Source organism: Phyllobates terribilis, unplaced genomic scaffold (genome assembly GCF_046119375.1).
Source record: "Phyllobates terribilis strain yellow unplaced genomic scaffold, ASM4611937v1 Scaffold_57__1_contigs__length_8443340, whole genome shotgun sequence".
NCBI lineage: Eukaryota > Metazoa > Chordata > Amphibia > Anura > Dendrobatidae > Phyllobates > Phyllobates terribilis.
The window spans coordinates 4,067,714-4,094,395 of record NW_027362817.1 but is presented as its reverse complement, the minus strand read 5'-3'; the positions used below and the strand labels follow the sequence as shown (position 1 = coordinate 4,094,395).

The 26,682-nt window shown below is 44.3% G+C and overlaps 1 protein-coding gene across 4 annotated transcripts in view; it reads right to left on the bottom strand.

The window, feature by feature from the left end:
• The window catches only part of RPA2 (replication protein A2), a 141,898-nt gene that overhangs the window by 24,038 nt on the left and 91,178 nt on the right, over positions 1–26,682 (bottom strand). For 2 of the 4 annotated variants that reach the window (XM_073661805.1, XM_073661803.1), the window contains 3 exons: positions 3,207–3,320; positions 2,956–3,030; positions 944–1,057 (listed from right to left, as the gene is read on the bottom strand). In XM_073661805.1, coding sequence (XP_073517906.1) covers positions 944–1,057; positions 2,956–3,030; positions 3,207–3,320 — 303 coding nt within the window. The remainder of the gene's footprint in view (positions 1–943; positions 1,058–2,955; positions 3,031–3,206; positions 3,321–26,682) is intronic. The other 2 variants (XM_073661806.1, XM_073661804.1) reach the window with 1 other exon arrangement.

The window sequence follows — 26,682 nt, the reverse complement described above, 5'->3', positions numbered from 1 at the left end:
CATATTATATAGCACTGTGCACTTACAATTAGTCATATTGCCCTTCTACCCAGTTAAGTATTCTCTTTTACATTAGGTCTATGACATTATGTGATTAAAAACAGACTAGCTGTTTTTGAAATGGAGCGGATGCCAGTGCTCACACACACTGACTGCCATCACTCCACACCCAGTGATGTGAAACTGCAAATTCTGCTCTGTTGAGTCATATAGTAGAAGATAATCCTTTGCAATATGCATCTAGAGAGACAACTGCAGTTTCACACCACTGAAAGCTCAGCAGCAGAAAACAAACACAATTTAGCTAATCTGTATACAGCAATATTCTGCAGCATATCTTGCCTTACAGTCCCCTCCTGCAATATGTGTCTCTTCTCTATAAAAAGCCTATCCTGCAGTACATGGTTTCTTTTAGTTACCAGTACACAGGCACATTTCTTCTTTCTAAAGTGTGCTCTAGACACTCCGCACGATCATTCATCACAGTAGAAAATCCATTCTAGACACAGTACAGTATCACCCAGGGCCCATGGAACTACAGGATGGTTCCAATGGCAATTTGAACCTGGAGGGTCATTTTTGGGGTGGTACGCTGCCATTCAAACCTACAACTAGCCCTGCAAATTCATACATACAATGGAAAATTAACAAGTTTATAGCTCTTGGATAAGGGGAAGAAAAAATGCAACTGTGAAAAAAACTGGTTCAGGTGGTAAAAGATTAAAGAATCCCCCTTGCATAGCATCTCCTGCTCCATAAACTTACTATTCTCATCAGCCAATGTAAGCAAATCTCACAAAGAAAGGAGGGGGATGTATCGTAAATGAAATGGCCCTTTAACTTATCTATTTCCAGTCACGCATGCATCATATCAACATGGCATCAAAAGAACAGAATGCAATACCCCAAATAAACACTTGTTTTGTGTCGATAGTGAACTTACAGGACTCTGGGAACTGAGACTCATATGAGCCTGAACGACTTCTAACATATGAGATACAAATTCATTCATGTCTTCCATAGGAGCAATCTTAAATGCAACAACACTTTTCTTATTCTGGCACAAAACAAAAAAAAAAGAAAATTTGTTAGTCAACTCAAATTTAAAGCTTCAACTAGCTGAAGAACACACAAAAAAATCATTTTAAATATGACTGCATTGTAAATTCAGCAGCAAGGCAATGGGACTAAATTTACAAGGTAGAAATATTTCAAGTTATTGTTTAGCACAAACTCTACAATACTAAATTCAGATTTTTACCGACACCAGACCCCAACTCATCAAAGCAATTACTCTAGAAGTAAACTACTTTGAGAAGTTGCAAAATTTGAGTGTGATGCGTAATTTTGCAGCTTTTGCCATTTTCAAGGCAGTTTTGTCACAGTGGGCGGAACAGTGGTGTGACAGCACAGCTTGTTTAATTCACAAAGAGCTGTTGGGTTTATTATATACCAGAAATCTTACTCCAGTCCCTCCTTACTGAAGTAAGATTTGTGGTGAGGCATACGCCACTTTACAGATGCGCCTGATAACCAAGAGGTGTGCTTCTTAATGAATCAAGTGCGTGTGATCCCAACATGCATGTTAGTCTTGATGAATCGGGGACTACACGACTTGGTGCTAGATAGGATATGTCACATCTGGGCATTGCAGACATGTTTCCAGCTACATAGCTTTTCAGTTGCGGTCCTTAGGGGAACTGGTCACCAGAAAAACACTATTAACATGCAGATATGGGGTTAATCTGCAGGTTAATAGCATTATTATGCTGGCTGGCGCCTGCACTTAGCCTAATACTGCAGAGAGAAAAAGAACTTTATTCCACCCATCAGCGTTCCCGTTTCAATTATAGGGGCGAGGCCGATTTTGTCAATACTTCGAGTATACAGAGCTTCGAGTGAACTGAGCCACCACATGACTAAAACCACGCCCCCGGCTGTGACTGACACTGGCTCTGTATTGGGGCTGGCTGTCAGTCAGGGTCAGGGGCGTAGTTACAGCTGCCAGTCTGTATACTCAGAGCGATAACTGAACACGTGCCAGTGCCGCCCCCATGACTGAAACCGAATGCTGCCGGAGAGAATAAAATTTTATCCCCCCCCCCCAGAGCTTTCTGCTACATGCAGGCGCCGGCCAGCATAATAAGGCTATTAACGTGCAGCTAAACCCCAAAGCTGCAGGTTAACAGCGTTTTATTTTGGTGACCGGTCTCCTTTAAAGGGGTTGTCCGGCCTTAAACTACAAAGCTGCAATCAAGGCGGTGTGAGGTGTCTCTGGTGCTGGAAGCAGGAAGTCATTTGACTGCAATTATGCAATTTGTATACTTCCAGACACATTCTGACTAGACTTGTCTGGTCTCACTCAATACAATTACATTGGGCAAGTCCACACACTTCAAGTTGGCACATGACCGCATGTATGCAAATCACATACTTGCAGACACCCTTCTGCTGCCAGCACAGAAGAATCCTCACAGCGCGCAAGGTGAGGATTCACAAGTCTGCAGCCACAAAGAGACATAAGACTTGTAGCCCAAGGCCAAACAACCTCTAAGTGCATCTATGTGTCATTTCACACAAATCAAATCTGGCTTGTTCACAAATGCACATTTGTTGGGACTAAACAGCATCCAAGAATATGGTAATGTAACTGGGTAGCAGGTATTCGATAGAGTTTTAAACATCACACATCAAGTATACAAGCATAGCAACCCCATAGATTAAAAAAGAATAAAAAAAAAACAACACGACATAGCAGCCTATGGACAATTGTGTGCATGAGTGGGGAGCAGTACTGCAGGGCTATCAAAATAGGCAAATTGTTTAATGCCAAGAATTCACTGATAGTAAACTTGGAAGTACAGATCGAGTTGGTCCTAACATTTCTACTTTCAACATATCAAGTGATGCTTTACACACCCCCCATCCCCTTTAGAACTACCTCTATGATTCTACCTGGAATGAACGAAGATGACCAGACACCTTCACATAACTTCCAGGTGGTACAACTACATTTTCATGGCTTGCTTCCTGCAAATACAATATAATATACAGGAATTAAAATACCCAGCACAGCCTACTTTAGCAGTGAAATTGGCATCAGATATTAGATAATAAGATTTCTAGTTTATATTCATGCAATTAGATTAATTTACAAACTACTCTTTACTTTATAGTGCCATTTTTGAATAGAGAAAACAACTTACATCTGTGTCCACCCACTGTCTTACATCCATTGGTGCAGCAGTCATGTCATCCACTTTATATAAAATGTTAGTTGGAGCCTTTTCTGCATGCCTTACTATGCCAACAATTGTCACCTGTAGAAAAAAGTTAATTATTGGTATTTCAGTTAGGTTATTTTTCCCCAGATCATTCCCTTTTAGGCCATATTCTCAAGTCATAAAACGTTGTGTTTTTCTTTTTTAAAGATGTCTGCACCAAAATATGAGCACGAAAGAGCGAGCAAAAGAGAATCATATTGTGTTGGGAGCTGTTGATCAATGTACAAGGACTGAATAACAGAAGCTGTATGATTTACTGCATTATATAAAATTTATAGAAAGCGGTAACTTATTAGCTGATACAGGTAAGAATACATATTACAATACGCTCTATCATAACTTAACAGTAGCAGCAAGTACAACTTAAAGTCTGCTCAATATTAGGTGGCAAAATTAATAATGAGCAGAATTAAGTTTAGCCATCCAACTGTTAGTCACAGTGTCTCATATTGCCCCTTGTGAAAATTTAGTGCCTTGTCTCAAATAAAATCTTACTCCCTGTGCTGTATAGTAACACTTACCTTTTATTATTTTTATTATAATTTAGTCTAGAAGGTCACCATTACAGATTACAAGATGCACTAACACATAGGAGAGCTACAAGCACATCACTCTGCATTAGAGCAGCAGACAGATTGAATTATACAGTAAGGCTGAGTTCACACGATGCGTTTTTAATGCGTTTCCGCGGCGTTTTTGCAGCTGCGGAAACGCATGAAAAACGCATGGTAGAAGGGCAGCAATGTTCCCCAATTGAAATCCGCATGTGCTGTGCCCATGATGCGGATTTTTCCGCAGCATAAACGCCGTGCTCAAAAATCCGCAGCATGTCAATTAATTTTGCATAAACGCGGCGTTTTCGCCGCCATTGACTTGCATTAGAACGCGCCAATTCCGCAAGACTGCATTTGTACTTGCGTTATTGGCGCGTTCTAATGTGCGGATGGTACCCGAGTGTGGAGAAGATGAGACTTTCCTCCACACCCAGGTACCATAAAAAAGCTTTAAAAAAAAGAATAAAATAAAAAATAAATATATACTTACCTTCTGTCGGCCCGCGCACCGCTCCTGCTTGATTCCCGGCACTTTGTTGAAGGACCAGCGCTGATATGAGAGTTATGTGACGGGTCACGTGACGCTGACGTCGGCAGGTCTTTCAATTCAATGTTGCCGGCGAGGGAGAACGGAGTGTAAAGCAGGACACCGGGGGCCATCAGAGGGTAAAGTATACATTTTTTATTTTTACCATTCTCTCGAGTCACACTATATAAATCCATGCTGTTTGCATGGATTTATATAGTGTGACCTAGTTGTCACAAGCATTTTCCAAGTGATGCTAAAATTGCCTGGAAAGCGCTTGTCAATCCGCATGCGGAAACGCATGTGAATCCGCACGTATTCCGCAGGAAAAACGCATGTACAATCCGCATGCGTTTTTTCTGCCAGGGAGATGCAGAAATGATGCAGAAATTTTATGCTTCATTTCTGCATCGTGTGCACATACCCTAAGGCTGATGCATATGTAGAGGGCTTCTGCAAATAGAGAATAACATTTTTTGTTTCTGTACATCAGTGCAGTGTTTGTTTGGGCTCACTGACTTGCTTCATTTCAATATTTAGGCAAGCCACTTTTCACTGTCTATGCGTTAGTGGTGACAAAGAAACAGGCTTGCCTAAGGAAGTGTCCTCTAGGCATTTGGACATTAATAACAGTGACGTGGAATACTGTGCTTGTCCTCCCATTACATGGTGTCCTTTATTCTAGGGTACTTAACTTTCAATCCCCTTCGAAATTTTTAGCTAAAAGGGTTAAACACTTTATCCAAATTCATATAACTACTAAGGCTATGTTCACCTGCCAGTAGCAATTACCATTTTTGGATGTATTTTAGGATGTCAAACAAATAAAATAATTCAGTACAAGATCCAATTAACTCCTTCACCCATGAGCCTGTTGTGGGTTAAAGTCCGTGGCTAGTTTATTACTTCATAAACCAGAAAAAAAAATAGTAACACAAAAAACGGCCCTTTTTTGTCATAAGTGAAAAATCAACAGCACCTAGAAAGTCCTTTCCACTGCGCCTCCAGCCTTGTGGGAAACAACACTTCAGCTCACACTTGAGCACCGGACTGTTTGGAGACAGGGAAGCCTCCAAACAGAGAAAAAAACTCAGAAGCTGGACATTTAACTTCCTCAACCACACCCTTGAGGAGGAGATATGACAAGATCTGACCCATCTCTTACAACCACTCACAAAAAACCCAACCCTGTCATGGCTGATTAACCCCTCAGTACATAACATGCTGGAGAGAAACTTCTAGGTTTCACATCATGGAAGATAGCAATCTTCGTGATACATATCTCCCCTCACATATATTTCCAGTGACCCTGTCACACCGGTTTTCCCTTCCTGATTAGGCCATATTTTATAATTCTGACCAGTTATGTTATGAGGTAATAACTCTGGAAATATTCAATGTACCCCAGTGATTCGGAGACCATTTTTATTTTCATGTGTTAGGAGACAAGACACTGTAGAACCAGAACAACGTGGAGGCATGGCAGAGCAGTAGTTTGATCAGGACTCCGGGTACAGTGTTGTCAGGGAAACCAGCTCAGGAGAAAAACAGCGCGTGTGCAAGTTCTGAGGCAACGGAAGGGACGACAGCAGGGTCCGAAGCTCCAGTCAGGAACAAAAAAGTGCTGTGCATTTGCCCAGACGTCGACGGTCAAGCCCCGAAGATCCAAGTGACGTCAGTCAAGGTTCCTCACCATGATAATGTCGATCGACAGGACGGGAGCAGGTTGCTGCGGCACGGTTGTCAGACGTGTGCGCCAGCAACAGGATGTCGCAGAAGCCCCGGAGGTGTTAGATCAGAGATTCACAGTTGGGCCGGCGACCAGGAAGGACGCGCGAGATGGGCAGTTACCTTTGACAGGGACATGTGGTAACGGGCATGGATAGAGGGAAAGAGTAGTCAGACGGGGCTCAGCAGATGCCAGAGCGGATTCTCGAAAGTGGATAGAGTGTGACAGGGAAAACGGGCAGCGAGTTGTGATAAGAACAGAGTATTGTCAAGGCTTTAAAAGACTGCTCCTTGCCTGGTATAGTTAATGACAATCTAGTTCTCCTTTCCTCCAGTAGATCATTTTAAACTACCAGCTCCTGAATTCTAGTGTATTCTGATAACAGAATAAATTATGTGATTTCCTGCTTATTTTACAGTAAAAAACATTGTTTAGAACTTGTTACCATATAATACGCATTTTATAATATTAGTTGCTAAATAAAAGAAATATACTGTTTCGCCTGCGTCTCTGCTGTTGCATTCTGGTACCTACTTATGCATGACATCTTGTATTTCATGTTAGTGGAAAATTTAGGTTGATATTTTTTGCATTTACTTGTGAAAATATCCGAATTTTGGCCAAAAGTTTGAAAATTTGCAATTTTCAAACTTTTAATTATGCCCTTAAACCAGATAGTCGTAATCACACAAAATAGTCAATACATAACATTTCCTATATGTCTACTTCACATCAACATAATTTTTTATTTTATTTTTGTTAGGAAGTTAGAAGGGTTAAGAAGTTGATCAGCAATTTCTTGTTTTTGCAACAAAACTTACAAAATCATTTTTTTTAGGGACTACTTCACATCTGAAGTGACTTAGAGTCTCATGTGACAAAATACCCAAGAGTGACACAATTTTATCCCCATCCTGACCTTAGAAGTACTCAGTACGTCATGGTTGGGAAGTGCTCTGCAGCTTTTAGAAGGCAGGTAGAGTGAGGGAGCACCCTCTCCCCTCTGATCGCCACGCCCCGCGCAGTCATCGCGGGGGCGCAATCGATGCCATGGTGCTAGTAAACTTGTTAAATCATGCTCAGTGCATCATCTAATAAGTTTACATGAGAGCAGACTGTCAGTTCTAATGCATTGCAATGCTTTAGAAGTGTGATCAGACTGCTGAAAGTGAAAGTCCCATAATAGGACTAAGTAAAAGGGTTTTAATACATAGTATAAAACAAATAATGAAAAAATACAAAGATCACAATTTTTTATATATATAATTTTATATACAGGTGCTTCTCACTAAATTAGAATAACAAAAAGTTAATTTCAGTTCTTCAAAACAAAAAGTGAAACTTATTATATAGAGTCATTACAATCAGAGTGATCTATTTCAATTGTTTATTTCTGTTAATGTTGATGATTATGGCTTACAGCTAATGAAAACAGAATAGTCATTATCTCAGTAGATTAGAATAATTAACAAAAGACACCTGCAAAGGCTTCCTAAGCGTTTAAAAGGACCTTTAGTCTGTTTCAGTAGGTTCCACAATCATGGGGAAGACTGCTTACTTGACAGATGTCCAGAAGGCAGTCATTGACACACTCCACAAGGTCCCAGAGTTCCAATTTTCATTTGGAAATCAAGGTCCCAGTAACTGGTTTAAAAACAACAGTATCACTGTGCTTGATTGGCCAGCAAACTCGCCTGACCTTAACCCCATAGAGAATCTATGGGGTATTGTCAAGAGGAAGATGAGAGACACCAGACCCAACAATGCAGACGAGCTGAAGGCTGCTATCAAAGCAACCTGGGCTTCCATAGCACCTCAGCAGTGCCACAGGCTGATCGCCTCCATGTCACGCCGCATTGATGCAGTAATTAATGCAGAAGGAACCCGACAAAGTATTGAGTGCATTTGCTGACCATACATTTCAGGAGGCCAACATTTCGGATTTTAAAAGCATTTTTCAAGCTGTTATAAAGTATTCTAATTTACTGAGATAATGACTTTTGTGTTTTCATATGCTGTAAGCCATAGTCATCAACATTAACAGAAATAAACAACTGAAATAGATCACTCGGTTTGTAATGACTCTATATAATATGAGTTTCACTTTTTGTGTTGAAGAACTGAAATAAACTAACTTTTTCCATGATATCCATGGCATTATAACAACAGCTTGGAAAATTATTTTAACCCCTTAAGCCCCGGAGCATTTTTCATTTTTGCTTTTTCGTTTTTGCTCCCCTTGTTCCCAGAGCCATAGCGTTTTGATTTTTTGGTCAATATGGCCATGTGAGGGCTTATTTTTTGCGGGACGAGTTGTACTTTTCAACGCCATTACTAGTTTTATCATATCCTGTACGGGAAAATGGGAAAAAAAATTCCAAGTGCGGTAAAATTGCAAAAAAAGTGCAATACCACAGTTGTTTTTTATTTTTTTTTTTTACCACGTTCACTGAATGCTAAAACTGACCTGCCCTTCTTATTCTACAGGTCATTACGAGTTCATAGACACCAAACATGTATAGGTTCTTTTATATTTAAGTGGTGAAAAAAAATCCAAAATTTGGTAAAAAAAAAATAAAAAAATAGCGCCATTTTCTAAGACCCGTAGCGTCTCCATTTTTCGTGATCTGGGGCTGGTTGATGGCTTATTTTTTGCGTCCCGGGCTGACGTTTTTATTGATAACATTTGGGGTAGATCCGATGTTTTGATCGCCCGTTATTGCATTTTATTGCAATTTTGCGGCGACCAAAAAACGTAATTCTGGCGTTCAGAATTTTTTTCTCGTTACGCCGTTTACCGATCGGATTAATTCTTTTTTTATATTGATAGATCAGGCGATTCTGAACGCGGCGATACCAAATATGTGTATGTGGGTTTTTTTTTTATATATATTTTATTTTGAATGGGGGGAAAGGGGGGTGATTTAAACTTTTATATATTTTTTTTTTTTTTTATATTTTTAAAAACTTTTTTTTTTTTACTTTTTGCATGCTTCTATAGTCTCCATAGGAGACTAGAAGCAGCAACTATCCGATCGCCTCTGCTACATACAAGGGACGAGCAGGTCCCCTGCATGCAGCAGAAATGGTCCTGTGCTATGAGAGCCAATCACTAGGTGGCGCTCATAGCGACAAGATCATGACAACCACAGGTGTCTGCTGCAGACCCTGGGTTGTCATGCACGCCCATCGGCGACCCGCGATCACGTGACGGGGTCGCCGGTGGGCGGGGCTTATGACGCGCTACCCGGAAGCGCGCGTTAAATGCTGCTGTCGGAGACTGACAGCGGCATTTAACATGTTAACAGCCGCGGGTGGATCGCGATTCCACCCGCGGCTGTTGCGGGCACATGTCAGCTGTAAGAATCAGCTGACGTGCTCCGTTCATTGAGGGCTCAGCGCAGCAGCCCTCACTGAACGGGCAGTACGCAAATATGCGTACTAATACGTCCCCGGTAAGTAAGGGGTTAAAATCCAAAAAGTTGGCCTATTAAAATGTATGTTAAGTAAATGCACTATATACTTGGTCGGGGCTCCTTTTGCATCAATTACTGCATCAATGTGGCGTGGCATGGAGGCGATCAGCCTGTGGCACTGTTGTGGTGTTATTGAAGCCCAGGTTACTTTGATAGCAGCCTTCAGCTCGTCTGCATTGTTGGGTCTGGTGTCTCATCTTCCTCTTGACAATACCCCATAGATTCTCTATGGGGTTAAGGTCAGGTGAGTTTGCTGGCCAATCAAACACAGTGATACTGTTGTTTTTAAACCAGGTATTGGTACTTCTGGCAGTGTGGACAGGTGCCAAGTCCTGCTGGAGAATGAAATTTCCATCTCCAAAAAGCTTGTCGGCAGAGGGAAGCATGAAGTGCTCTAAAATTTCCTGGTAGACGGCTGCGCTGACTTTGGTCTTGATAAAAAATAGTGGACCTACACCAGCAGATGACATGGCTCCCCAAACGATCACTGATTGTGGAAACTTCACACTAGACCTTAAGCAGCTTGGATTGGTTGCCTCTCCACTCTTCCTCCAGACTCTAGGACCTTGAATTCCAAATGAAAATTGGAACTCTGGGACCTTGTGGAGTGTGTCATGACTGCCTTCCGGACATCTGTCAAGTCAGCAGTCTTCCCCATGATTGTGAAGCCTACTGAAACAGACTAAGGGACCTTTTTTAACACCTAGGAAGCCTTTGCAGGTGATTTTTGTTAATTATTGTAATTTACAGAGATAATGACTCGTGTTTTCATTGGCTCTGTAAGCCATAATCATCAACATTAACAGAAATAAATACTTTAAATAGATCACTCTGTTTGTAATGACTCTATATAATATATGAGTTTCACTTTTTGTATTGAAGAACTGAAATAAATTAACTTTTTCATGATATTCTAATTTTGTGAGATGCACCTGTAAATACACACACACACACACTTGATATCGCCATGTCCAGAACAACCCGACCTATAAAACTATCCCACAACTTAACCCCTTCAGTGAACACCATAAAAAAATGAGGCACAAAATATTTTTTTCATCATACCGCCAAACAAAAAATGGAATGAAACGAAATAAAAAACACTAATGTAAATAAAATTGTATCGCTGGAAATATTGTCCCACAAAAAACAAACCCCAGCTCTAGCACCAAAAAATAAATAAAAAAAGTTATAGCGCTCAAAATAAAGTAATGCAAAAATAATTTTTTCTATAAAATAGTTTTTATTTCGTAAAAGCAGCAACACAAAAAACTATATAAATGTGGTATTGCTGTAATCGTATCCACGTTACTGGTAGTACAAAAGGCTCTGGAAAAGAAAAATGGCTCCTCGCCCCCAAATGAAATTCAGTAACTTCTGCGCTCCCAAATCCAAATGCCCCACAGTGTGCCTAAACCACATTTAGCATTCACATACAGTTAGGTCCAAATATATTTGGACAGAGACAACATTTTTCTAATTTTGGTTCTAGACATTACCACAATGAATTGTAAACAAAACAATTCAGATGCAGTTGAAGTTCAGACTTTCAGCTTTCATTTGAGGGTATCCACATTCAAATTGGATGAAGTGTTTAGGAGTTTCAGCTCCTTAACATGTGCCACCCTGTTTTTAAAAGGGACCAAAAGTAATTGGACAGATTAAATAATTGTAAATAAAATGTTCATTTCTAGTACTTGGTTGAAAACCCTTTGTTGACAATGACTGCCTGAAGTCTTGAACTCATGGACATCACCAGACGCTGTGTTTCCTCCTTTTTGATGCTCTGCCAGGCCTTCACTGCGGTGGTTTTCAGTTGCTGTTTGTTTGTGGGCCTTTCTGTCTGAAGTTTAGTCTTTAACAAGTGAAATGCATGCTCAATTTGGTTGAGATCAGGTGACTGACTTGGCCATTCAAGAATATTCCACTTCTTTGCTTTAATAAACTCCTGGGTTGCTTTGGCTTTATGTTTTGGGTCATTGTCCATCTGTAGTTATGAAACGACGACCAATCAGTTTGGCTGCATTTGGCTAGATCTGAGCACACAGCATGGCTCTGAATACATCAGAATTCATTCGGCTGCTTCTGTCCTGTGTCACATCATCAATAAACACTAATGACCCAGTGCCACTGGCAGCCATGCATGCCCAAGCCATCACACTGCCTTCACCGTGTTTTACAGATGTGGTATGCTTTGGATCATGAGCTGTATCACGCCTTTGCCATACTTTTCTCTTTCCGTCATTCTGGTAGAGGTTGATCTTGGTTTCATCTGTCCAAAGAATGTTCTTCCAGAACTGTGCTGGCTATTTTAGATGTTTTTTTTAGCAAAGTCCAGTCTAGCCTTTTTATTCTTGATGCTTATGAGTGGCTTGCACCGTGCAGTGAACCCTCTGTATTTACTTTCATGCAGTCTTCTCTTTATGGTAGATTTGGATATTGATACGCCTACCTCCTGGAGAGTGTTGTTCACTTGGTTGACTGTTGTGAAGGGGTTTCTCTTCACCATGGAGATTATTCTGCGATCATCCACCACTGTTGTCTTACATGGGCGCCCAGGTCTTTTTGCATTGATGAGTTCACCAGTGCTTTCTTTCTTTCTCAGGATGTACCAAACTGTAGATTTTGCCACTCCTACTATTGTAGCAATTTCTCGGATGGGTTTTTTCTGTTTTTGCAGCTTAAGGATGCCTTTTTTCACCTGCATGGAGAGCTCCTTTGACCGCATGTTTACTTCACACGAAAACCTTCCAAATGCAAGCACCACACATCAAATCAACTCCAGGACTTTTATCTGCTTAATTGAGAATGACATAACAAAGGGATTGCCCACACCTGTCCATGAAATAGCCTTGGAGTCAATTGTCCAATTACTTTTGGTCCCTTTAAAAACAGGGTGGCACATGTTAAGGAGCTGAAACTCCTAAACCCTTCATTCAATTTTAATGTGGATACCCTCAAATGAAAGCTGAAAGTCTGAACTTCAACAGCATCTGATTGGTTTGTTTAAAATTCATTGTGGTAAGGTCTAGAACCAAAATTAGAAAAATGTTGTCTGTCCAAATATATATGGACATAACTGTATCTGGCATTTCTGTAGCAATGAGAGCCTGCTTAATTTACGGGTGCATGTCTCCAGAAGTAGGAGCTGGGCACAATGTATGGGCACTACAATGGCAGTTTGCAATTTTCACTCTGCAACTTCCACTGCTGCTTGTTTCTGGAAAAACACGTATGGAGGCAAAATTGTCACTACACCTGAAGATAAATTCCCAAAGGGACATCATTTCCAAATTGGGTTCACTTGAGGGGGGATTCTGCTCTTCTAGCACTTAAGGGCTCTGTATATGGAGTCCACAAACTATTCTAAAAAAATCTGCGCTCCAGGAGGGAAATAGCGATCCGTCCCTCCAGAGTCTGGCCATATGGTTAAGCAGTACAGTACAGTCACATATGGGGTGTAGCCACATTCAGCAGACATTGTGGGATAAATTTTGGTGCCATTTTTAGCCATTTCCCAGTGTGCAAATGTAAAATCTGGAGCTGAAACAAAATTTTGTGGGGTAAAAATGTAATTTTTTCTTCACTGCCCAATGGTATAAAATTCTGTAACCCACTTGTGGAGTCAATGTGATCACTGCATCCCTAGATGACTTCAATGAGCTGTGCAGTTTGTAAAATGGAGTCTCTTATTGGGAAGTTCTGCTGTTCTGGCACCTCTGAGGCTCTGCCAATGTGACATGGTACCCTCAAACCAGTCCAGCAAAATCTGAACTCCAATATGGCGCTTCTTCCCTTCTAAGCCTCAAAAGTGGTTTTCCACAACTTATGGGGTATCAGCGTACTCAGGAGAAATTGATTTTGAGGTCCACTTACCTGCTGTCCTTGTGAAAATGAAAAAAATTGGGGCTAAAACAACATGTTTGTGGGAAAAATGGGATGTTTTTTTCATTTTCACAGATCAATGTTGTAAAATTCTGTGAAGTATCTGTGGGTTCAAGGTATTCGCCGCACATCTAAATAAATTCCTTGAGAGTTCTAATTTCCAAAATGGGGTCACTTGGAGGGGTTTTCCACTTTTTAGGCACATCGGGGGCTCTCCATATGCAGCATGACACCGGCAGATCATTCCATCAAAGTCAGTTTTCCAAAACGTCACTCCTTTTCTGAGCCCTGCCGTGAGACCAAACAGTAGTTTACCCCCACATATGAGGTATCTGCATACTTAGGAAAAATTGCACAAGTTTTAGGTTCCATTTTCTCCTGTTACCCTTGTGAAAATAAAAAGTTTGGGGCTAAAATAACATTTTTTTGTCGGAAAAATATATTATTTTTATTTTCACTGCTCTACATTATAAAATTCTTTGAAGCACCTGGGGTTTCAAGGTGCTCACCACACATCTAGAGAAGATCCCTGAGGAGTCTAGTTTCCAAAATGATGTTACTTTTGGCAGTTTCCACTGTTTAGGCACATCAGAGGCTCTCCAAAAACGACATGGCATCCGCTAATTATTCCAGCCAATTTTACATTCAAAAAGTCAAATGGCGCTCCTTCCCTTTCGCCCGTGTGCCCAAACAGTAGTTTTCCCCCACAAATGGGGTATTGGCATACTCAGGAGAAATTGCACAACAAATTTTGGGGCACTTTTTTTCTATTACCCTTGCAAAAATAAAAATATTTTTGGGTCTAAAGTAAAATTTTTGTGAAAAAAAGTTAAATGTTAATGTTTTCCTTCCACATTCCAAAAATTCCTATGAAGCACCTGAAAAGTTAATAAACTTCTTGAATGTGTTTTTTAGCACATTGAGGGGTGCAGTTTTTTAGAATGGTGTCACTTTTGGGTATTTTTTGTCATGTAGGCCCCTTAAAGTCACTTCAAATGTGATGTTGTCCCCAAAAAAATGGTTTTGTAAATTTTATTGAAAAAATGAGAAAATCGCTGGTCAACTTTTACCCTAACAAAAAAGATTAGGTTTCAAAAATTGTGCTGAGGTAAAGTAGACATGTGGGAAATGTTATTAACTATTTTGTGTGACATAACTCTTATTTAAAAGGCATAAAAATTACAAGTTTGAAAGTTGCAAATTTTTTGCCAAATTTCAGTTTTGTTTTTTTTTCACAAATAAATGCAAGTCATGTCGAAGAAATTTTTTACTATCCTGAAGTACAACTATGTCACAAAAAAAAACAATTTCATAATCAGTGGGATTCGTTGAAGCTTTCCAGATTTTTACCTCATAAAGTAATAGTGGTCAGAATTTTTAAGTTTGGCCTGGTCATGAAGTTGAAAACAGGCTAGGGGAAGTGGGTAAAGGAGTTAAAAACTGCAACCCTCAAAATGCTGAAAACATACAGTAAGTTTATTAACCCTTCAAGTGCTTTACAGAAATTAAAGCAATTTGAAAGCAAATAAAACTTACCTTTTCCAACAAAAATGTTGCTTTAGCACCAAAATTTTTATTTTCACAAGGGTACCTGGGAAAAATGGACGCCAAAAGTTGTTGAACAATTTCTCCTGAGTACACAGATACACCATATATTGCGAAAAACTACTGTTTGGACGTACGGCAGGGCTCAGAAGGGAAGGAGCACCATTTGATTTTTAGAGTGCTAAATTGGCTAGAATAGATAGCGGACGTCATGTCGCCTTATAGAGCGCCCCTGACATGCCTAAACAGTGGAAGCCTCCCCGTAAGTGAACCCATTTTGGGAACTATACCTCCCGAGAAATTCAAAGGTGAGAAGTGAGCATTTTTAAACCTCAGGCTGAATCAATGGAATATTAAAAAATTTTTCACTAAAATGTTGCTTTGGCCCAAAAGTTTTTAATTTTCATAAGGGTTAACTGGAGAAAAAAAACGTCACAATTTGTTACGCACTTTCTCCCGAGTACGCCAATACCCCATATGCGGTCAAAAACTACTTTTGAGGCAGAGTACAAAGCTCAGAAGGGAAGGAGCGCCATATTGGAGTTCAGATGTTGCTGGACTGGTTTGAGGTTGCCACATTGGGGGTCACTCATGTAGGTGTTCTGCCACTTTACAAACTACAACTCTCAATGAATTCAGCTAGGGGTGCAGTGAGCATGTTGATAACACATGTGCCTCATAGAATTTTGTAACATTGGGTGATGAAGAAATAACATTTTTACCACTAAAATTTTGTTTTACCCCAAGTTTTCAGAGAAATTGCACAACAAAGTATGCGGTCCATTGCACCAGTACCTTACATGTAAATCGGGAAATACTTTTGAGGCAAAGTGCAAAGCTTAGCAACAAAATCTGCACTATTATGGCGCTCTTTTTATTCCATGGTTTGTGGGTGCCATGATCCACTGGAAGAGCCCCTGAGGTTCCAGAAACTCCCATAAGTGACCCGATTTTACAAACTACACCTCTCAATGAATTCATCTAGGGTGCAATGATCATACTGACACCACGGGTGTGTCACAGAATTTTATACCATTGAGTGGTGAAGAAAAAATAATCTCATTTTTAACTACAAAAAAAAAAAAGAATTTCTTTAGCCCCAGATTTTACATTTTCCTATGGGGAAATGGGAACAAATGGCACCAAAATTTGTCACAATTTCTGCTGAACATGGAATTACCCCATACGTGGTTGTACAGTACTACATAGCCACATGGCGAGACCCTGTAGGAGCACTATTTGACTCTTGGAGAAAATTTTTTCGTAGAATAGTTTGTGGACTCCATATACAGAGCACCTAAGTTCCAAAAGTGCTGAATCTTCCATTAAGTGACCATATTTTGGAACTTATGGATAGATGTTGCCGAGTGAAAATTGCAAATCTGTCTTTATAGTTCCCAGCTGGTGCTTCTGGAGCCATGCACCCATAAATTAGGCGGGCTCATCACTACAGAAATTCTTAACATGTAAATGTCAACTGCTGTTTAGGCATACTGTGGGGCACAGAAATGAAAGAGGCATTATGATTTGGGAGGACAGAAGACGGATTTTGGTAAGACCTTACCTGTAAAATCCTTTTCAGCGAAGGAAGGAAGGGAGACACAGATCCATTACTAGTGGGTAGGCGGAGCCCCACAGGATAGTTCACCTCAGATTAGAAAAAGTGATGACCGGCCCCTCCAGCTTAGGCTCCTCCTACTCCCATGTTCCTCAGTCCGTACACAAGCTAAGGAAGAGCAGACAACACCAGCGGAACAACACAACCCCTTCCGAAAATTCAGAAATGCGAGAGAACAGGTTATGTATATAACAGAAACAAAACACACAGTCCCAGGCACAATTCACTGGACCTGACAACTGCGATGAGCTGGCAATGATGGAACAGAGCCCTAGCGCGCTGACCCCCGCCCAGATGACCGCCATCAGAAAGGAGTAACGCCGCATCTAGAAAACAATAATACACTTCTGCCATGGGAGGGTGCTGTGTCTCCCTTCCTTCCTTCGCTGAAAAGGATTTTACAGGTAAGGTCTTACCAAAATCAGTTTTTCAGCAGCAGAAGGGAACCAAGGGAGACACAGATCCATTACTAGTGGGATGTCCCAAAGCAGTCCAGAACTCAAGGGTGGGAAACAGTGGCAGAATCGCCAACACCCCAACAACATAGTCAAGCGCGCAACAAGAGCCAAAAACTAGATAAAGAGATAACCTAAACCACCGCCGCCTGCAGGACCCTGCGTCCCAAGGCCGCATCGGCGGAAGCACTCACGTCCACTTTATAAAATTTAGTAAAAGTGTGAACGGAGCGCCAGGTAGCCGCCCGGCAGAGCTGCGCTGCCGAGGCCCCCTGATGAAAAGCCCACGACAAACCAACAGCTCTCGTGGAATGAGCTCGAACCTTAACCGGACAAGGCTCGCCCTTGAGCCGGTACGCCTCCAGGATAGCCGAACGTATCCACCGAGCTATAGTGTCCTTGGAAGCCCGCTGACCACGCCGACGACCAGCAGGAATCACAAAAAGAGTCCGACTTCCGAAACCCTTGCGTGATTGTAAGATAGAACTTCAAAGCTCGCACCAAATCAAACGAGTGCAAGGCTCGCTCCTTTGGACTTTTCGGATTCGGACAGAGGGAGGGCAACACGATGTCCTGATTGACATGGAAACGCGACACCACTTTAGGCAGAAAATCGCCACGGGTACGAAGCACCACGCGATCCGAGTGGAACTCCAGAAAAGGGGGCGAGCAAGACAGTGCCGCCAACTCAGAAACCCTTCTCAAGGAGGTGACCGCCACCAGGAAGGCCACCTTCCAAGAAAGCAAGTAAAGTGTAGCTGAATCCATAGGCTCAAACGGCCCATGCTGAAGAGCCTCCAAGACTAGATTGAGCCGCCAAGGAGCCACTAACGCCCTCCAAGGTGGAAACTGACGTGCAACCCCGCGAAAAAAAGAACGTACATCCCTGCGTGAGGCAATAGCCTTCCGAAAAAGCACGGATAGTGCAGATATCTGACCCCGCAAGGTACCAACCGCCAGACCCTTGGCCGAACCAAATTGCAGAAAGGCCAAGAAGTTGGGAACGGAAAAAACCCTCGGGTTCCTTGACGATCCAGAACACCAAGAATAGAAGGCCTCCCAAGTTCTGTGATAAATCCTAGTCGTAGTTGGACCTCTGGCCGCCCGCAAGGTAGCAATGACCTCGGCCGAAAATCCACGACGGGTCAAGATCTCGGTCTCAAGTGCCACGCCGTCAAACGAAAGGACTTCAGGTCCGGATGACGAATAGGCTCTTGGGTTAACAGGTCCGGGCGGAGAGGTAGTGGAAACGGAGGCGCCGCCAGAAGAGACACCAGCGTTGAATACCACGTCCTCCGTGGCCAATCCGGAGCCACCAAAATCGCCGAAACTCGTTTGAGTTTGATCCGCCGGATCACCAGAGGAAGTAATGACACCGGCGGAAACACATAGATCAGCTCGAACTGGTCCCACGGGGCCACTAGAGCATCTACCGCCACAGCCTCCGGGTCCCTGTACCTGGACATGAACGTCGGAATCCTGGCGTTCAGTCTGGATGCCATCAAGTCCACTTGGGGAGTCCCCCAACGGGAGCACAGCAGTGCAAAAACTTCCGGATGAAGACTCCACTCTACGGGATCCACCTGCTCGCGACTGAGGAAGTCCGCCGAGATATTCAGCACACCTGGAATGTGAATCGCGGAGATGGCTGGAACCCTGGACTCGGCCCAAACCAGGATCCGAGAGACCTCCATCATGAGTCTGGAACTCCTCGTCCCGCCCTGATGGTTGATATACGCGACAGCTGTCGCATTGCCCGTCTGAATCCGGACCGGCAGACCGCTCAAAGGGACCGTCCAATGTCAGAGGCAGAGAAAAATTGCTCTCAACTCCAGGATGTTGATCGGCAGGGACGACTCCTCTGACGACCAGACCCCCTGAACCCAGAGAACGTTCCAAACCCCCTCCCCTCCCCCCAGCCAGTCAGGCTGGCATCGGTGGTAATGACCGACCACCGTGGGAGCAGGAAGGATTTCCCCAGGGATAAAACCTCCGGACGTAACCACCATCCAAGAGACTCTCGCACCCTGCGGGAGATAACGACACAGCAATCCAGCGAAGCCGGCGATCGATCCCAACGGGTCAGAATAAGATCTTGGAGACCACGGGAATGAAATTGTGCAAACGGTACGGCTTCCATTGCCGCCACCATCAGACCCAGAAGGCGCATACACTTCCAAAGGGACATCGCCATTGCCGACCTCATAGCCTGGACATGGTGACGAAGGTTTGCTTGTTTGTCCGGAGGCAGGGACACCACAGCCCGTACCGTGTCAAAATGCATCCCCAAGAACAGGATTGACTGTGACGGCTCCAAAGACGACTTCTTCCAATTGACCAGCCACCCGAAGTCCTTCAGGTACTGAAGGGAGAGATCGCGAGCCGTCACTGACTCCTCCGCTCTGGACGACACAATCAACAGGTCGTCCAGGTAGAATCGTAACTCCTTGTTTCCGAAGGAGCGCCATGAGCGGCGCCAGAATCTTTGGGAAAACCCTGGGCGCCGAGGCCAACCCGAATGGTAGGGCCACAAACTGGTAATGGGCCTGACCTATGGCAAAACGCAGGAAGCGCTGGTGAGCCCTGCCGATAGGGACATGTAAATAGGCGTCTTGGATGTCGATCGACACCAAGAAATCGTACTGCGAAAGGGCCGCCACGACGGAGCGAAGAGACTCCATACGGAATTTCCGGGTCCGGACATGAAAATTCAATTCTTTGAGGTCCAGAATGGGGCGAAACTTGTCCTCCTTTTTGGGGACCACAAAAAGGTTGGAGTAAAACCCCCTTCCCCGGTCCTCCGGCGGAACCACCACCCCCTGCTGCAGAAGAGAGTCGACCTCCCGCAGCAGCCAGCTTGGGCGCGGACGGGATGCGTGACTGACAAAACCTGTCCAGGGGTCGAGAAAGGAACTCTATGAAATAGCCTGCCGACATAACCCGCGTCACCCAGGCGTCCGATACGTTGGATGCCCAAACCGACCCGAATTGTAGCAGACGACCTCCCACCCGAGAGCCCTCGAGTGCAATCCTGGCGTCAGTCCACCTTATCGGGCTTTTTGTCAACCTTCCGTTTGTCCTGACGGAAGTGTTGTTTCCAGGGAGTACGGGATTTCTGGGTGGTCTTCTTACCGGAAGACGAGGGACAACCCGATCTCCAAGAGGGCTGACCGAATCGTCCCCTGGGCCGAAAGGACCGACGACCACTACCGGCACTTGACCTACCAGACGTAGAAGCCGCGGCCTTCCGCTGCGGCAAAGCCGCATCCTTGGCCTTTGCCTTGGCAATCAGCTCCGTGAGGTCCTGACCAAAAAGCTGACCACCCTTGTACGCTAGACTAAGCAAACCTTGTTTGGATACGGAGTCTCCAGTCCACTGTTTAAGCCACAGTGCTCTCCTGACTGACGGCCGAGGATTGAGCCCTGGACAGAACGGAAGTAGTATCTAGCACTGCATCCCTGCCATATCGGGCCGCCTCTTCCAACAGCTGGAAAAGCCTTTCCACCTCAGACAGTGGGGTCCCATCTTGCCACGCCGTCCGCAGCTGATCCAACCACCTCAGAGAAGCCTCACCAGCCCACATGGCCCCCAAGGCCACTCGGAATCCATGACCCGCGGCCTTGTAGATGGACTTCGCCGCTAACTCCGTTCTTCTGTCCAGTGGATCCTGTAGACTGGCCTTCCCTGTAACAGGAAGCAAAGAAGATTTGCTCAGCTGAGACAATGGCACGTCCACTTCAGGAGAGGGGACCCAATTAACGATCGTCTCCGTGGAGCAGGGATACAGGGCATCAAAAAACCGCATCCCCTGGAAGCGTTTATCCGGACACAGGCATTCTTTCTCCACCGCCTCGTTAAGTTCATCATGCGCCGGCAGTGTCGAACGAGCCCGACGCGACTCCTGATACAGCCGGGCCGACTTGCCAGGCCTCGTCACCTCTTCAGACAGCTGTAACGCTTCCCGCATGGCTCCAATAAGAGCACCCACGCGGCCCGAAAGCGAAGCAGAGCGACCCTGCCGATCCTCTTCATCAGAATCGGAGATCTCACCAGCAGAGCTTGTCGGTGATTCCGAAGCCTCCGATGCGCTGCGCGGAGGAGACAGCGCCACCACAGGCCTGTGGCGCTTCTTGCCTCGTGACGTCGGTTGGGACTTGGCTGATACCCAATGACCCAGGAGGTCAGAAAGACTGTCAATGGAGCGAGTGAGCGCCTCCACTTTAACATCACTGAGACCCCCGACCAGAGTCGAACCTGACACCGTCGAAGACCTGGGCGTATCGGATACGCGTGACCGATCCTGAAACGGGTCGGGAGAGAGGTCCGCGCCCCCTGGTCCCTGATCCGACATGCCCCCCACGTCCGTTGCGAGCGTCTTACAATGGGTATGGTAACCGAGGATGTGCGATTTCGCTATCACAGCCTGTTCCCACAGAAAAAATTTTTCCAAGCACTGAAGGGTTATAGCGCTTCCTTAGAGGGAGAAAAGCTACCCCAGCACTGCAGAGCAAAAGTTAACCTAACAGACTGGGGAGATGCACCCTCTGAACCAGAAGAATGCACCTCCAGAAAGGGTTAACTGTCCTGATGAGGCCAGACCCCGTTCAGAAGGGGTTAATGCCGCAGACCACGCAAAAGCCCTCTGCCTTAAGAGGGCAGAGGAGCGCGTCCCAGAGTGTCTCTCAGCAGAGAAGCGGTAGCGCCGGATAAAGCCCACCTTGTCTGCCTTAACAGGTCAGCTAAGGTGCTCTGCGCTGTAAAAGTGAGAAAAGGGGATCTTCTGCCTTAAAAAGCAGAAGAGACTCACCAGCTGGCCGCGGTGACTGCTCCTCCTGAGTCTGTGTGTGAGCGGGGAGCGGGGAGCAGAGAGCAGGAGGTGCACGAGGTAATGGCCGATAGCTAGCAGGACCCGGAAGTGGAGAGAAGCAGGAGGGGCGGGGATAGCTCAGCGCGTGCTTTACTGGGAGCTTCCTGACTGAGCTATGATGGTAGGAAGCCAAGCGAAGCGAAGCCACGCCCTCCGTGCTTACTAACGGAGCCCGCACTAAAAGTGAATGCGCGCGCTTTCCTGGGAGCTTCCTGCCTGAGCTATGATGGCAGGAAGCCAAGAGACGCGAAGCCACGCCCCCTACTAACGGAGCCGTGCTCCTCCGTCCCTGCTCCCCTGCTAACAGTGAATGCAGCGGTGGTGCCAACGTCATACACAGTCTGCAAAGACAAAAAAACAGGCAGTCACCACTTGACAGTAACAGCGGCTGCCACCGAAGCTGCTGAAGCACTCCACACAAAGAGAGCACTTACCCAGCTGAGCGCCACAGGGACCCCCAGAGATGTGTGGCGCCGTGGCCCTATGCTCCCCCCCACGGCGGAGCGCGCAGGCACCCCAAAGATGCGGTGTGCGTCTCCGCCAGGGAGCGCCCTGAATCCCCCGGGGCCGGCAGGCTTCTGCGGGGACCTCCATAGGGGGTACGCAGATCTGCTAGGGGAGGGTCAGGGGTCCCAGCAGTGCCGAGACCCCCTGAGACCTCTAGACCACGGGGGGTCCAGGTCTCCTTGGAAAAAATAAAAAAAACTTCTGAGGAGCTGCAAAGGCAGCGACTATCCTCTGCAACCTCAAATTTAAGTCTGAAGGACATGGGAGTAGGAGGAGCCTAAGCTGGAGGGGCCGGTCGTCACTTTTTCTAATCTGAGGTGAACTATCCTGTGGGGCGCCGCCTACCCACTAGTAATGGATCTGTGTCTCCCTTCCTTCCCTTCTGCTGCTGAAATTCGCTTGATTTATTTTTTTTTGGAGGGTGGGGGGAGGGGGGAGTGGGGGTTTGAAGAGCCTTTGTGCCACCAGTAACATGGAAGCCTCCTATATTTCCACTGACAGACCTGAGTGAGGTCTTGGTTTTTTTGTTTAAATATTTTTATTAACAAGGTTTTATACACACAACACAAAAACACAATAGTAAGGGAATATAAATGGGAAAAGGAAAACAGGGGGGGGGGTAGGGTATTTGGATGAGGAAAGGGTAAAAAAAACATTTTTATTAAAAGGGGATAAAAGGGTAGGAAGTGAGAAGGGAAAGGATTCCCCCTAAAAATAAAGATAGGGGAAAAAAAGACAAGCATACAAAATATTGCCTTGGAATTGCTTAACGATAAAATATAATAACGCTTAAACCTTATTAATAATACAATGTAAGAGTAATTAAACCAAAAGATATAGTAGCATAATGTATAAGTCCAGTTAAAAAGGAAAGAAAAAGGCATGTTAGTAACACACAATAGACCTTGTTTCAACTAGTCGCCAATTGTACCCTTGTCTTGGTCGGGAATACAACCCAGACCCTATAGGGGGAGAAAGTTTGGTTTGAATTAGCTTAAATGTTTTTTCGAATGGATAGGTGTTAATCCAGAAATAAAGACAAGATCCTGAATCGAGACCTTGAAGAGAAACTAATCTTGAAGCTTTAAGTTTTTATATTAATCCTTAAACGATGAAGAAATATCCTATTTGGAAAGTTCACGCTCGGCGACAGTTGTAATCCTTAAAAAAAAGTAGGGAGTAATCCAGTTAGAAACCATGTTGTAATCCAGGGGTCGACAAAGTTGTTCAGAATCTAGGAGCCAGCCAAAAAATTTAGGAGCCAGAATTTTTTATAGTATATAGATATAGCGACTGGGGTATATACATATATACACAGGTGTATATACATATATACAATGATGTATATACATAGAGACACTGCTGTATATACAGCACGATATACATATATACTGGTGGATATACATATGTACACCAATGTACATACATATATACTGCAGTATATACAGTGCTGTATATACACCAGTATATACTGCAGCTGATGATTGCAAGTAAAATGAAGACCTTTTAATAACACACACATTGGAGGGGGTTGCTGGGTAAGGTATGTAGTGTGTGGCCATGTGATTTTGGGGACACTGCAGCATTACACACCGGGCAGTGCTTCAGCGGCCACAGAGGAGGGGTCAGCGGCGGGCGATCACCATGGACAGAGGCTGATGTTTGTCTTGCTGCCCCTCGCGCTGCTTTGTGCGCAGCACTCGGCGGAGCGCCACCTGGCGGCCGCAGGCGGTTGTGCAGCGCTACCCCCTCCCGGCCATCAGGTTCCAATCGCCGCACTCACAGCAGACGAGAATTTCCTCACACAATACCACGGCCAGCGAATGTGCAGCGCGGCGGCTGCACGACTGCGGCCTCATTGTACGCGGCCGGGGAGGGGGGATGGTGGGGCACACACTGTATGTACATATAGACCCCCTCACACACGGCGTCTCCCCGGGGAGCACGGCCTTTGTATGTACTTACACAGGTAGCGGGAGATGAGAACGGGCCCCCGGCCACAGCGATCCTTCCCCCGTAACCCAACTCTCCCTGTCCAGTCCCAGAGCATAAGGGGGGCGGAGCAAAGTGGAGAAGGCGGCCTGAGCGATACTGTCCCTGCTTCCTCCGATTGGATGACTCCGTGCAGGAGGTGGGATTGGATTGAGAGTAATTTTTTTTTTCTTCTCAACTCCTCAAGCACCAGGCAACATTTTCTAGGCGCCAGACAACATTTTCTAGGCGCCACTGGCGACCAGGCGCCTGGGTTTGTCGAGCCCTGTTGTAATCCGTATGTCCAAAAAGAACAAAAGAACCAAGAATATCCTTATATGATCTTGTAAGGAAGACTCAAGTATATAATCCCATATTTAAACGAAACATTGCAGAATGTCAATCATAATCATTGTAGTTTACCTTTTCCCCGACTGATAGGGGAAGGAGATTGAGAGTTAGAGCATAAAGTATTTAATAGTTGCAGAAGAGATGGGCCCTCCTCCGGAGAGGAAATGGACAAGGTTCTTGCCCCCTGATGAACCTGGAGAACTGCCAAATTATATCAAGAATATTTAATCTCTGCCTGAGAAAGATGTTTGGTAATTTCTGAAAAGGGTCTTCTGGCTTGTAGAGTTTCTTTTGATAAGTCTTGGAGCAACAAAATTGAGTTATATAGTGATGGAAGAGACTGGGAATTTTTTGTGGGTGCCATTAGTTTGTTCCTTATCTGAAGGGATTGAAAAGTGACTATCATCTCTCTAGAATTTAGTGGGCAAATTAATAGGTCTGGGGATTCTATAGGCCTTACTTACCATTGTCCTTTGGTATATCAGAAATTAAATATGAAATCACTTTAGAAATGTAGTTGATTAAGTTAGATTATGAAATGGATTCAGGTACTCCTCTTAATTTTAAATTATTCTTCCTAGTACGGTCAATAAAATGAGCCATCTGATCTTTTAGGGAAGAGACCTGTTCCTGTAGTGAATTAAAAAGGTTTGTTGCTACTGCTTGGCTTTGAAAAGGCACTTTTGAGGAGTTTTCAATTTGTTCTAATCTTGTGTTTGCCTTAGATATTTCTGAATTAATGGCCAAAAATTTTGGGATTAAAGCTTTTTTGGAAGGAGGTTATTGGAGCCCCTTGATTTATGCGGAGAACAATGCCAGGAGAATGGCGATAAGTTTAGTATGAATGGAGAATGCATAGTTAAAGATTGTGGTGCAGGGGAGTTAATAGCTCTGATCGGAGCGCAACTGCACCAGATAATTTGGAGAGATCTACTGCTAATGCTAACAATATTCACGTTTCAGAAATACAGTGCCTTTTGAAAGTATTAGGCCCCCTTGAACTTTTCTACCTTTTGCCACATTTCTGGCTTCAGACAGAGATCTAAAATTCTAATTTTTTTTAGAAAGAATCAACAACAAGTGGGACACAATCGTGAAGTGGAACAAAATTTATTGGATATTTTTAAAGTTTTTTAAAAATTAAAAACTGAAAAGTGGGGCGTGCAATATTATTCGGCCCCTTTACTTTCAGTGCAGCAAACTCACTCCAGAAGTTCAGTGAGGATCTCTGAAGGATCCAATGTTGTCCTAAATGACTGGTAATGATAAATAGAATCCACCTGTGTGTAATCAAGTCTTCGTATAAATGCACCTGCTCTGTGATAGTCTCAGGGTTCTGTTTCAAGTGCAGAGAGCATCATGAAGACCAGGGAACACACCAGGCAGGTCCGAGTACTGTTGTGGCAAAGTTTAAAGCCAGATTTGGATACAAAAAGATTTCCCAAGTTTTAAACATCTCAAGGAGCACTGTGCAAGCGATCATATTGAAATGGAAGGAGTATCAGACCACTGCAAATCTACCAAGACCCGGCCGTCCCTCTAAACTTTCATCTCAAACAAGGAGAAGACTGATCAGAGATGCAGCCAAAAGGCCCATGATCACTCTGGATGAACTGCAGAGATCTACAGCTGAGGTGGGAGAGTCTGTCCATAGGACAACAATCAGTCATACACTGCACAAATCTGGCCTTTATGGAAGAGTAGCAAGAAGAAAGCCATTTCTCAAAGATATCCATAAAAAGTCTTGTTTGAAGTTTGCCACAAGCCACCTGGGAGACACACCAAACATGTGGAATAAGGTGCTCTGGTCAGATGAAACCAAAATCAAACTTTTTGACCACAATGCAAAACGATATGTTTGGAGTAAAAGCAACACAGCTCATCACCCTCAAAACACCACCCCCACTGTAAAC